Raw genomic sequence first — 14689 nt, 5'->3', positions numbered from 1 at the left:
ACTTGAAACATCTCCCCACGCCACCCAAAACCACCCCCAACGCTAAACCAAAATCCCACCCACCCAGCGCCGACCATCATCTGCCTACCTTAGCCGCCCCAAGAACCACCGCCACCGCTCAATTGAACACATTAAATTAGCTGAAAGATTCGAATAAATCGAAATGACTTTTCGGTATTAAACCCACATTTTCACCATATTCCAATGATTTTTCGACTGGTTATTCTCATTAACTTGCCGAATCATAACCAAATTTCGGTCCAACACTAGTTGTACTTTTTGGAAATTTTCAATGAAGGCGGTAGAAGAGGCAATCAAATTGGTTAAAGTCTAATATGTATGAAGAATGTGGGAATAAAAACTGCTCAATTGGAATCTCCAGACCAAAAAAAAACAAAAAACAAAAGAATATAACATCCCACCTGCTATAATCTTTTTAAGGGATTGTGATGGGGTGGATGATGGTGGTAGGATTGTGAATATTTGAAAAAAGCAAGCGCAATTTTCGAATGGTGTTTTAATCGAAGGAGGGTTTGCTGAATTAAGGAAGGGATGAGGGATATTTTGTTGAGTTGAAGGGATGACTCCATGTGGTGAAAAGTGTTGTGGTGGTGGATTAAGATTTGGAAGAGCGAGTCTGCATCCGGTGAGGGTTCAATTGGTAGGAGTGTGGGCTTTGTAATGGTGATTGGGAATTGGGTTCCTTGATCTTGAGTTTCCATTTGTTTGAAGTCCGACATTGTGGAGAAGATTTTCAATCGGGAAGTAGAGAATTCGATGCAGTTCACATTGAGCGGTAGCAGGTGGTTGTGAAGGTGGAGGTGGTCCGGTGGATTTTTTGTTGGAGTCGGAGGTGGGTTGGAGAAGAAGAAGACCATTTTACTTTTTGATTTTTGATTTTAATGCAAAATTATCATTTTGCCCCTCTAAAAATTGTTAAAATTTGGTCAAAATAATTTTTTTGGTCAACTGACGGAATTTTGGATGAAAACTGTAAAAATGAGTCTCACATGCAACGTTTGAAAATGTTAGGGGTGATAGCTGCAACAAATCAAAGATTTGGAGAAGGTCTGCAATGTTTCAAAGATTTGGGACTTCTGCTGTAATTTTCCCTATATATATATATATATATATATTATTATTATTATTATTATTATTATTATTATTATTTTTCGAAAACAAGCCGAATTTAGCTCTGACCAGATTTTGGTTTTCATGATTTACACTCCAATATCACACCTAAAACCCTATTTTCTTTATCCTTTCTTTTTTAAACCATAAAACCCTGTTTCTACTGGGATCGATCAGTGATCCAATTCTTTCAATTCACTTTCTTCAATTCACCTTTCTTTTCTTTATCTTCTTGTTATTGAAATTACATTCAGCTGTTCCAGTGGGGTAATAATGACTTCAAGCAATTCGCCACCAACAGCAATCGACAAGGAACAGGTGCTTCATTTTTATTATGTATAAACACATTTACAAAAGCTGATATTAGGTGATTATATTTTGGGTTAAAACAAGTCTTAAATGAGCGTAATCTGATTATAATGTTGTGATTTGTAAACAGATTATTGGTATGGCAGAAAAGGAGATGGAATACAGAGTTGAATTGTTTAACAAGTAAGGTTATCAAGTGGTATATTGTTAAAAGTGAATATTTATTTCTTTGCATTTTTGGCTTGCGATTTTGATACTTGAAACAGAAATCTCAAGTTAGAAATTGTTGATCGTAAAAAAAAAAGAAAAAAAAAAACACTGTTTTTTTGTATTGATGATCGTGAATTTGTAAAAAATCGCTAGACACAGATTTGTGATTTTTGGTTTTGAACTTTTGGTATAATAGTTTGAAACTAGAAACTGGAAATAAGCTATAAACGCCAATTAGAAACTCTCTTCAAACAATCTTGAAGCAAGTCTATTATAATTCTATACATGTTCTACAATTTTTGGTTAATAATCAAACCTAAATACCTAAAACAATGCCCTTTTGATTTCTTCTTTGTCTCACCAACTAAAAGTATGTAATCAGCAAATTAATAAAGTGGGAGGGAAATCCTCTTGATTGCAGCTTTCTCCAAACCTCTGGGAAAAGCATGAAAAAAAAGGGATCGAATGGTACGATCCCTCCGTCAACCCAAAATGAAAGTGGAGATCTCTTAGTTCTTGGTCTATGAAGATGCGTTGTTAGGTGCTCCATTTTCTTTTCCCATTGAGGCCGAAGAACAAACCACCGACACTTGCACACAAAAAACCAGCCAAGGAAACCAACACAAGTAAACATGTGTTAGAACTAATAAGGTGGCAAAATGGAAGGTCATGAATAGTTCAAAGTTGGCTGTATTTTGTGGACCACCATCAACCAGCTCTTGAACGCATAGAGGGGTTAATAAAGGCTTAATTCTGCTACTTAACTGTCAACATTCACTTGCACAGCTCCATGCATATAATTAATAAGGTTCTAAGAAAACCTGGAAGAGCTGATGACTTCAATAGTGACCCTATGAAATACCAATACACAACATAGCAAGATTTGTGTCCTCTGCCGAATATAAGAAAAACCAGTGTCATGCTCCCTGTGACTCATGCTAAGATCTGAACAATCTGCCAAGCAAGAAAATATGTTGGCGTGGATTTTTTGAAAGCTCTAGGGAAAGGGATGAAACCTATAATCTGGAGACTTGGGCCAACTATTGTGTGAAAAGTGAAAGGATTATGCATTGTGACTAAGACGGGCATGGAACTGTAAAGGTAACCACAAAGAAAAGCAAGAGAGAGAAACTCTTTGGCAAGTAAACTGCGATAAAAGGAAACGCTGATCAAATGCTGACAAAGAGAGTTCATTTCTCTATCCAGAATACAGACAGAGTTTTCTCTTTAGCACCTGCATCCCTAGGTCTAGCAGAATGGTTGTATGAATTTTTTCTTCCATTCTCATCTCCGCCTTTATTTCTTCTCTTAAACTCAAATTTGATTTTGCCTTTCCTCATTGCGTCCCTCTTTATACCTTCTCTTGCACTAATGTCCTTTAGTTACACTCCAACCAAACCAGCCAATAATGATGAATTCTTTCTGCAATCTGAGGAGAATCCTGGTACATGAACTTTTCTTCTCTTGGCTGCAGGATGAAGTGAAACCCGGAAGGTTTATGAGGTGAACTAAGTTCTTGTCGGACTTGGGCCTTACTGAATTGCTACTGAGGAATTACCTGTTAGGCCTTTCTGAATTATGAAAAGGAACTTTTTATCACTGAATTACTACTAGGATTCCCAGGAAGCTTTTTCAGGCCTTTGACAACTTATTAAGACTTTATTCCCCTTTCATGGCTCCTCTAGTTGGCAATATTAAAAAAGTGGTAAATCCTGAATTGGTTTCTCATCACCCTCCAAATTAAAGTTCTTTTAGCTCTGCTCCTACCTTCGATTAGTTGAGTAGTAGCTCTGATACGAATTTGATAGGATCCCCAACTGCTGCTACTACTCAACTGGAGAAATTCCCTGGCCGCTGCTACTGTTCTGATGAATCTGTGAAAAATGAACTTCAAGGAATGGCTGGTTGCTGCTGCTGTATTGCTTTGATTTGGTTGCTGATGCTGATACCCTGGCTGCTGTTGGTGATAGTGTTTTTCAAGCTGCTAGAGCAACTGAGTTTGATTACACTGTAGACAGTAGGATTTGAATGATATAGTGGTAGGAATTGCTGTATTAAATCTATGGATTTGATTGGAAAGCTGAATGTATAACAATTATCTGTTATTCGATGACAAGACAAATTGAAGGACAATTCCAAGGCGCTTGAGAGGCTTGGATCTCTCCCCTTGACTCAACAAACTACTCAATGAATGAATATCACAAATCTTGCCTTATTACATTTATAGGCATTCTATTATATTTCTACGACCCTTTTACCCTTCCCCCAACAAACTAAGTGGAACGCTCTAGAGTAGTTGATGACTTGGCTGTCTCAATATTGATTGTATCCTTGCAACTTAATTGGATATCTGTCACATGGCTTCTCTAGGTGGCAGTATTAAAGTTGTGGTAAATCCTGAATTGGTTTCCTACAACCCTCCACATTAAAGTTCTTTTAGCTCTGCTCCTACCTTCAATTAGTTTAAGGCCCTGTTTGGTTAGATTTTTTTGAGATTAGATTTTGTGAAAAGTGATTTTTTGGAGAATGTGGGATTAAAAAGTAGAAAAAGTTTTGGGTTTACTTATTATATTGGAAGAATGTGTATTTGAAAATGAGTTTTAGAAAATGGGGGTGAAACAAGGCCTAATTCTAAGATATGAATTTACAGGGAATGTGGATGATCTTCAGTTATCATGGTCAAGATCCACTTATGCTAGAAGATTTTGTCTTTTTCCGTAACCATATGAACTTTTGAAATTCCGAAATTTATTTACTCCTTAGTTAGGAGATCATATCTTTCGGTAGTTAGTAGGAAGATCTTCCATTTACCCTGCTTATTGGAGAAGATCTAAATCCTACATTAAATATCCTTGTGTTATCTGAGCACTTCCAATAAATTTACTAAATCAATAAAAACAAGTATTTTTGTGCGTCAATGAGTAAAAACTTTAAGGCTAGTAACCAATATTACACTTTTTCTTAAAGACTATGGTTCATCCCGAAGGTATCACTTTGCATTTCTGTTTGGTTTTACCTACATAATGGGGAATAAATTGATGATGGGCCTACAAAAATGAGATAATTATATCTTAAACACAATTTGGACGTTTAGTGCCCATACCTACACCTGTTTGTGCGTTGAGCCTATACAATTTACAGTTACTTATGAAGTTAGCATCGTGTTTTTCATTACCAATTTGCCATGTGGTTTTGCATGTTTATACGTTCACTTAATTATATTAAAGACGGGCCTGAAATATTGAGCTTTTATACCATCAATATACATTGTCCTAGTCAGCATTCGATCGCCTGAATTTAACATGTCATCTATCATATTTCAGGCTTACCCACACATGTTTCAACAAGTGTGTTGAGAAAAGGTATTACTTCTTATCCCTCTTATCTGAAGTTCCCTGATCAAGTGAACAACAAAATGCCGTGGACATTTTTCTAAGTGACTGTTTCTTTCATCCATGACATGATATTTACCGGTGCCTTGTTGGAACATTTGATCTGTTCTGGCTTTTTATTTTCCAAAAGGTACAAGGATTCTGAACTAAATATAGGTGAAAATAGCTGCATTGATCGCTGTGTTTCAAAATATTGGCAGGTAAAGGATTTCCAATTTCATTTGATTTTAAGTAAACTTTCCACTTTCGACTCCCGAACCAACAGAAATGCTTTTGTATATCACTCCTTGTACGTGTATCATTTTATGTATTCGCCCCTTTTATTTACTCGGTAAGAATTAGAGTTCCAGAAATATTTCTTGAGTTGCTGGTTGCCCTTCTCGTAACAACCCTTAGCTCCACCCATCAATAGGAAATACGAAGAGAGCCATAGGAGGGGAGGCATCTACTATTTGACTTACATTTTACGATTTATTCCTTCTATTTTTTCAGGTGACGAATCTTATTGGGCAGCTGCTCGGTGCTGGTCGGCCTCCAATGTGAGTGAAGAATGGTGTCCTTGTGAGATCATTTTGATTCATTGCAGACTCTTTAGGTTATTATTTTGTTGACAATTCTGAATTGATAAAATTTTGGCCCTTAAAAATAGAGTTTCTGAAATTTGTTCTCACTTCCAAAACATCTCAAGTGGCTTTTCTGGTTTAATCATTCGATGCTATTATATAATATAACCTTTGATATAGCACATTTAGTATTGAGAATTAGAACATCAAACATCGAAAGAATGTCATCAATAATATTAGCTGTACTTTTATAGCAGAAGATAACTAGAAATATTGTTTCCCACCCACAATTAAGGTGATTTTTGTTGACATCAAAAATTGTAAAGACTATTCTTGAGTCAACTTTAAGGAAAAGGACCCTTTTGCATTGATCATGGAAAGCTAAGTTGTATAGCGTACAGGGTTAGGGAAGCCTCATTCTCTTTCTTTTTTTTTTCTTTCTCCAGCCTCATTTTCTTTTTCTTTTTTCTTTCTCCTGAAAAGGGAACATTTCTTACTATTTATAGGAGGCCTTTAGCCGAAATTGTGTCATGTCAATCAAATCAGTTATAGCGTCGAGCTCGTACGACGCGCAGCCGATCCCTCCTTTAATTGGTTGGTGAGGCTAGTTGTCATCATATCAATGTTCCCTTCAAGTAATGATGATTTGACAAGGATAAGAGAATCAAGGTGGTTGATAGGCGGGTTGGGGTGGTGCTGACGTCATCTCTCACAAGTGTATGCAATTGATAGGGTGATGTGACAGGATGTAAGGAATCCGTAATTATGTTATCTACCGTGATGACGACGGTAGAATCCGAGCTGGCCTGGTGTAACTGAACTGAAAAGCTGATGTGGCATTCAGAAAGAGCATTTGGATGAGATCGGAGATTTGGTACAACAATTTAATGGCACTGGATTATCAATAAGGAAAGACAAGTTAAAATTAAGTTCATTATATTGTCTCGTCCAGTTTATACAATACCAGATATATCTCGAATGAATAGAGACGGGTAGATATATTGATGAATTTTAACGTCAAAATGATGGGAAGAAAAACTATAATTGTTCATTATTCCATTTTACACTTAAAGAAGAAGCATCTTTAAGTGTTTCCTGGGCAACTTTATTCATTTCAAGGCTAAAAAGGGCAGCTGCTTGAAGGTAGAAAGCAGTGGGCCAATCAGGAGACTGTGCTTGTGCACTCACAGCATCTGCAAGAGCTTCTTGTGATTTGCTATCCATCAAGTAACATAGGCGGCGCCAGGCAAACACTGTTGGGGATAGCATGGTTGCACCATAGATAAACCGCCCAAGTAATTGAAACTTTGACACCCAAGTTTAAAGTACTACGAATGGAAAAATTTTGAAAAAATATTGTATGGGGCAAGGCTAGGCCACCTCAAAATTAGGTGACACATCTCAGTTTACACCTCTACCCAGATTTTGAGTTCCTAAGGTCATTTGATTTTTTCTGTAAGGGATCCTAAATACTTCACCTGGATAATACTGCTGAATTCTACATAACCAATTAGTCGATAAAATGTGCAAGAGCTCAACCAAGACATGCCTGAAAATGGCAGGGGCATAAAACTTTCGATATTTTTTTGTCATAAAAGATCATTTACGAGCTTTAAGTCTCGAACGAAAACTTCTGCTAATGATATGAACGTAACTAGAAAAATAATTAGCGAAGCATTTCAGTTTCATCGTCTGTTTTGACCTTATGTCCCTTGTCAATGCAACATTACTTTACCAACAGAAATTTTAATGCCTTGAAAGAATAGAAATAATGAACAAGTTTTCAATAATCACACTTTGCCATTGGTTCTGCTGATACCATTGGATGACTTACCTATGTGTAACAAGCTATTGCAGTAGTGAAGTCTTTAGCACGAAATGCAATATCTCCACACTTCCTACAATTCAAGATTTCCTGAATTTGTTCTGTCCAAATATGAAAAAAAGCTGAAAAAGCAAAATGATTTTGACATGAGAATGTAGATTGGAAATTTTTCTTTGAAAATCAGGTGATAATGCGTTGCTGCTACAATCCAAAGGTGTATCTCAGTAGTCAGGCTTTGGGTTTGCTTATCAAAGGTCACTAGTTCGAGTTCCCTCAAAGCCACTGAGGTGAATAATTGGCTGTAAACTTCAGGGCCCCGTAGAATTAGTCGAAGTGCGCATAAACTGATCCGGACACCTACAATCATAAACAAAAATTAAAAATTAAAAATTAAAAAAAAAGGAAGAAAAAGGATAATGACTTGCTGCTACAGATGAAACTAATCAAGAGTCCTGCATTATTCAATTAAGTTTTGTCTTCTAATAATGAATTTGTAATATTTTCCATGCAGTTTTTTTCTTTTCCTTGCTTTACAGGCCAAATTGGTAGAGTGAATTACCATTTTCCAAGGGATTGGATCTTGTGCATCTCTGTACGACATTAACCAAGAGTTTGAAAACATCTCTGTAACTTTCTTCCACCTCTTTAATGAAAGAAGTATTCAAGATGAATAAGTAACTTCCACCTCCATTGAAAGAAGAATAATTCAAAATGGTTAACTCTTTCAAGGGGCCCTCCTTTTTAGCTTAGTTGAGTAAGAATGCTACGCTGTGAGGCTCATTGAGAGCGCTTCGGCTTGGCTTGTATTGATAATGTAGCTAAACTCCTGGAAGTGAGTGAGCCATGGGTAGGGTGCACGAACGATATGTAAAAATCACGTGGAAAAAAAAAATTAAGAGAATGAGGTGGCTACCCTATAAAAATTGCCTTGACACTCTAAATATTAAAATGACAAATAGTATAATAGTTTTAGAATGAGGTGGTTACCCTACATAAATTACTTTGTCACTCTAAATACTAAAATGACAAATGACATAATATGTTTGGAATAAAAGGGGGCATAGATTACCCACATACGAGTTGTAAGACAATAAAAGTGCTTTCTTTATCAAGTTACTTGACTTTGATTTTCAAATTATTGTATGTTTTTTATTTTCTTTCCACCCCTATTTATAATAGTAATTGAGAATTAAATTAATAATTAATTTATTCAACAATCTGTTCAATTCTAATTTCTGAAACCAATTCACAGACCATAGTATCCACATTTTAGAATTATCCCGGGTTTGGCTTCACAGTATCCTGTATCCACCGACTCAAGCAGTGCCGTCCATCTAGGTTCTGAATCCGATTTCTTCAACGATGTTTCGCTGTTGCTGCTGAATTGAGGGAGATTGTGGGTTTTTAAACAAATAAATAAATAAAAAATTGGGCCCTTTGAATAGTTGGGCCTCAGGCGACGGCCTCTTGGGCCTCTCCTCAGGTCCAGCTATGGTCATGGGAAGCAGAAGAGGCGTCGGATTCAACGTTAGAATGCCGGCAACATAAGTCCAAAATGGTGCAACGAGCTCCCATTTCATAAAACGAAAATAATCGAAGAATAAGAACTTGAAGTAATAGAAACAGGTTCTGATGACATTAACGTGGGCGGGGTGGATATTTTTGGGGAGATTTTTCTATTTGGCATGTAACTATTTATTTTTATGGAAATGTCTATATTACCCTTAATGAAATAATTCTTTTTATATTGCAACATATGTCCTAATCTTTTAAATATTTTATCTTCTGTTTACTCTATTTTGGATGTTTGAATATAAAATCATTCTATGATCTAATAAGTAAGAATAATCTGCAACATATAATCATATTTTCTTAATAAAATACAAATGGTAAATTTGTATTTTTTAATTGAGATATAATATTCTTTATTTCTTCTAACATTATTTCTAATAAATTATCTAATCCTTCAACTGTGTATCCTGATATTTATCAAAATAATCATCATGCAATTGTCCCTGCAATTCTTTTAAGATCTTAAAAAAGATTCATTCTAATTTTAGCAAAAGTTTAATAGTTTTATCTTAGATTTGATCTAGACTTATATTTTTAGAATCGAGTGACCTTCGAGCTCTGAATTTGTAAATTGCTTCCTTCAACGGCCTTCTGTCTTCACGAAATTGTTACTATTTCAGCTACTTGCTCTCACTGTATCAACTTCTAAAGAATAAAATTCTAGACTTCTGTTAAATAAAACTCTCTTTTTGCTAAAATAAGAAGGAAACTTTCTATTAGATCTTTCAAGAATCTATGGGAAAAAGATTTAGAAACTCATACTGATATCAAAATATTGGAATTTTATTTCTATTAGGATTGATACAAGACTTATATTTGGGACAAAGGGATTTCCAGAAAAACTGGTTTTTTAAACTGAGAATAGGCTATTGCTTACAACTCGAGAATTCAAGATAGGATGAGATGATCTTCTTCTATGGTAATGTCTCTATTTATACAAGTTTTTGAGACTCTATTATATCATTGAATACATCAGCAAGGCACACTTGCCTTTCTATTTTCATCTTTGGGCCTACATCTTCACATGTTGGTTCAACTTTTCTATCCAAAGAGCATCTTTTTCTATTATTGCTCTTTATCTTCAATGTCTTCACATGTAGTATTATTGTCCTTCATACACCTTTGTCAAAATGTGCTTTGTCTTCTTCTTTTATTTCTTCACATGCAGTTGGGACATTCCTTTAGTTGACAGGATGCTTTTATAGTGGTAGGACATTTTGGAAATTGATGTATATCAAATCTTGTAATATAGTCTTTTAAAATTTCTAATTTTGCATATCCTTCATTCGATACCAACATCCAATTTTCATATTGGCACAGGCACGAGAATTTTTTATCAAACAAATTTTTGGCATTGTTGTAGATGGCTTTAATTCCAAGTGCTCTTCTATGTCTGATCCATGATTTTGTCACTGTTCGGACTTTTCTATTATTTTCTGTAACATCAATTTGAAAATTGGCTGCAACATATCCAATTGAGATTATGTGGTCAACTGGATAGTAAACAACTCTATCATATTCTAGACTAATTGAATATAATTTTAAAAATATCTTCCTTCCCTTGGCAAATATGGATAATTCCTTAATGAATATGTCATCAAACTTTGAAATTTCAATAAAATCTTTTCCTGGATAAATCAAATCCATGAATCCATAGTCTGTCATGATTTTTATAAATGAAAGGTCATCTCCTTCCATTACTGTTATTCTGGGGTAAACATTATTTCGCGAAGAAATGAAATATGAATCGCTTATTTTTATTTCATAAGCGATTTTGACTATTTCGACATATTTTTCTTCGTTTGGATCTAAAGGAATTTTATCTTCTTGGTCTATAATGCTGATTGTTTTGGTATCTCTTTTATCTCCATGTATCATAACTTTCTTGGTTGATAATATAGAAATGGAATCTCCTTTATTATCAGTTGATATGTTGTCACGTCTGTGTCCACTGCTGCTTCCAGCTGTCCCTATTTGGTATTGATTTGGAAAACTCATTTATGAGCTCTTTGATATATCTGTTTCAAACAGTATATTTTTTAGTTGTGCTGTAATAGCGTCAACTTGATTTTTGAGTTCTATGACATATTTATGATGCTCAGCAGTGATATTCAACAGTATTTTCATATTTGAGTTGAACATCTCTGAGATCTGGGTTGTTCCAGAACTTATATCTTCAGATTCTTCTTTAAGAAAATTTGTCTTTTCTTGTATATGTAGAATAGATTGGTATAATTCCATGGCCTTAACTTTATCCATCAGCAAATTCTATATTTCTGCTGAGAAAATCTGCAAGAAAATTTTAACTCCTTTAACATAGACTATATCGAAATTATAAAATGCTAAATAAGTTTGCCATCTATGAAGCCTTCTGTATTATGGTTCTGAGGGTAACTTATTCCTGACTAATCCTGCAACTTGAGAATTATCAGTTTCAACAATAAATTTCTTGGATAATAAAAACAATGAGAATTTTTTTATTCCTCTAATAATTGTTAATAATTCTTTTTCGTGAGTAGTATAATTTATTTCTGTTTGGTTAAAAGTTCCACTTGATCGAGTATCTTCAAATTTTATTAAGATCTATTTTTAATATTGCTGCCCAATATTTATCTAAAGCATCAGTATTAACAATCAAATTATCTTTTCCATCTGGTAATCTTAATTTTGGTAAATTTTTGCATTCTTCTTTTAATGATTTAACTATTTCTGTATGTTCTTCATTCCATCCCTTAATATTTGTTTTTCTAAGTAAAATTTGAATTTTATGTCTTTTCTTAGAAATATTTTCAATAAATCTTTCTGCATAATTTAAACATCCTAAAAATTTTTGAATTTGTTCTTTGGATTCTAATTTATCTGAAAAACTTTCAATCTTTTTGGATATATAAATCTGTAATTTTATCCCTTTTTTATCTATTGATAATCCAAGGAAGTCTATATCTTGTTTTTCTATTATTTATTTCTTTTTAGATAGTACAATTCCTTGTTTTTTACATTCATTAATAAATTGGATTAAATGATTTCTATACTCTTCTTTACTATTAGAACATATTAATATATTATCAATACAAACTATTAGAAATTCATTAAACTTTTTAAATATATTATCCATCTTTTTTTGGTATATTTGTGGTGCATTTTCCAAACCAAATAGCATAACCATTCATATTTTCCTTGAGGTGTACCGAATGCAATATATTGTATACTATCTTCTTCCATTTTTACTTGCCAAAATCCAGATTTACAATCTAATTTTAGAATAATATTGTTTTCTTCTTCCAAAATTTATTAGTACTTCTTTATTTGGTAGAAAATAACCATCAAATTTAGTATATTTATTTAATTCTTTATAATTTATAACCATTCAGTTTTTCCTCTAACTTGTTCTGAGTGTTTCATAACCATAAAGGCTGGACTACTATGAGATCCATTACTAGGTCTAATAAATTTTTGTTCTAACAATTCTTTTATCTGATTTTTAAATTCTTGTGTATCTTCTATTGTATACATCATTAATCTTACTCTTATTATAACATTTTCTGTTAATTCTATTTTGACTTTTGGGTGATGTGGTTTCCAAAATAATAATGGATTTTCTTCATAAACATTTTTTAATTGTTCAATGATTTTTTCTATATTTATTTCCATCCTTATTTTTAGAACCTTTTTATATAATATTCTTTTATTTTTTATTTCATTATTGAGAATTGGTTTTTTCTCCCATTTATCACCACGCTGGGCTGACTGAACTCTATAAGATTTAAATTCTCTAGGAATTTTTAATAAGTGTCCATAAGGTGTTTGTAACATTATCATATAATTATTTTGTTTATAATATTGAAATTGTTGTATGAAATCATTTCCTAATAATATATCACATTCTAATTTATCATATTTATAAATTTTATTTATTGTTACTTGTTTACTTCCAAGAATTATATTAACTTTATCAGCACCATTAATTATTTGAATACTTTCTCCTGTAACACCGGTTATTTTTATATTACTATTATTATTTCATGATTTTATTAAAAAACTTTTAAATATTGTTGTATCACTTCCTGTATCTATTAAAGCACAAGTTGTTATATTTGTTTCTACAATAATAATTTGTAAATACACAGCTAATGGAAAACTTATCTGATTATTCATCTAATTATTTTTGTATAATGTAGTTTGTCCATTATGAACAATATATAATCCCTCTCTTTTTATACTATAATTTTCTAATTCGTTTATAAAACTAATTCCTAAAAGTATATGAGAGTTTATATCCATACTTTTATCTATGTAACATAGTACTAAGAGATCTATTCTTCCTATTTTTATTGGTACTTTAACTTCCAAATCTGTTATATGTACTTGTCCGTCAAAATTTACATACTTATATGGTTTGATTTTATGAGTTATTAGTCATTTGTTTCTAATCGAAGTTATATGACATTTACTAACTCCTGTATCTATTAATATATTTGATCCATTTATATTTTCTCTTTCTTTATAATATTCTCCTTCTATTTTCATGTTTCCAACATTCTTACACAATTTTACTTCTTTTATTTTGTTGATTTCTTCTAACTGGTTTTTATTAGGTATTTTAAAACTTTTTTATCTTTTAATTAATTTTTCATCCTTAAATGTTATGTTATTAGAACATTCTCCTTCATTTAATTCTGTTATTTCAGGTTTATTTTTTGCTATACTAAATTCATATTCTTCTGGAATTAAATTTATTTGTTTATTTGTTTATATTATTTTACTAATATCTTTATATTTTTTATGAACTTCAATCTATGGTTTATTAGAATAAATTTTCCCTTAATTAGAATTGGTAAACGTGTATAAAATTCTATATTCTATAGTCATAATTTGATCACCTGGTTGCATAATATCATCTCTATGGAGTTTGAAATGTAATCCCAAAACTTCATTAAAATTTTTATCTTTTAATGATACACAATATTTTGGATAACATGTAAACATAATTTTTTGATATGCTAAATTACTTTCTATTGTTCCTAAATGACTATCTTTTAAATTTATTATTCTTCCATCATGTAAAGTTATAGTTAAGGGTGAATCTATCACTTCTCTAAATAGTGATTTAAACATTATTTGTATTCCTGCTAAATAAACATATTAAATTTTTTCACTTTGTTTTTTACTAATCTTTGTTAATAGTTCATCAACTGTATTACTTGTTAAAAGATTTAATTTATATTGCCCATAAGTTATTCTTACATCTATGATTTTTTCTATTTTGTGATATTCGTTTATTGCTATACTTTCTCCTTTCCAAATTCTATCAAAGACTTTCCATTTTTCTATTTTTAAGTCTAATGATAATTTTTGCAATTTTCTAAACTTGTTATTGTCAAAAGTGACTTTTAATTCATATTCTTCTATTCCTTCATATTCTTGTATGTTTATATTATTACTTTCTATTTTTTCAATCTCTTTATTCAGATCCTGATTCATCTTCTTCTATTTCATTTATATATATTTCTTGATCATAATTTCTTCAATATCTGATATTTCACTTAATTCATCTTTTATTTCTAAATATTATTTTTATAATATTCTAACTTTCTTTTTATCACAATCAGGACTTATATGACCCATTTCTCCACAATTCCAACATTTACATTGGCTTTTATTTTTCTTATAATTCTTATTTTTCTGTT

General features: G+C 32.4%; 1 protein-coding gene across 1 annotated transcript; it reads left to right on the top strand.

Annotated features, from left to right (window-relative positions):
- Positions 1-1188: 1188 nt before the first annotated feature.
- Positions 1189-5712, top strand: LOC111399966 (mitochondrial import inner membrane translocase subunit TIM10). Its single transcript, XM_023027450.1, has 5 exons — positions 1189-1449; positions 1571-1623; positions 4974-5012; positions 5173-5242; positions 5535-5712. Exons 1-5 carry the CDS (start codon positions 1405-1407, stop codon positions 5583-5585), a joined length of 258 nt encoding a protein of 85 aa, XP_022883218.1. The 5' UTR covers positions 1189-1404; the 3' UTR covers positions 5586-5712.
- Positions 5713-14689: the final 8977 nt, after the last annotated feature.

Source organism: Olea europaea, chromosome 1, assembly GCF_002742605.1.
Source record: "Olea europaea var. sylvestris chromosome 1, O_europaea_v1, whole genome shotgun sequence".
Taxonomy (NCBI): Eukaryota; Viridiplantae; Streptophyta; class Magnoliopsida; order Lamiales; family Oleaceae; genus Olea; species Olea europaea.
This window is presented reverse-complemented; position numbering and strand designations above follow the sequence as displayed.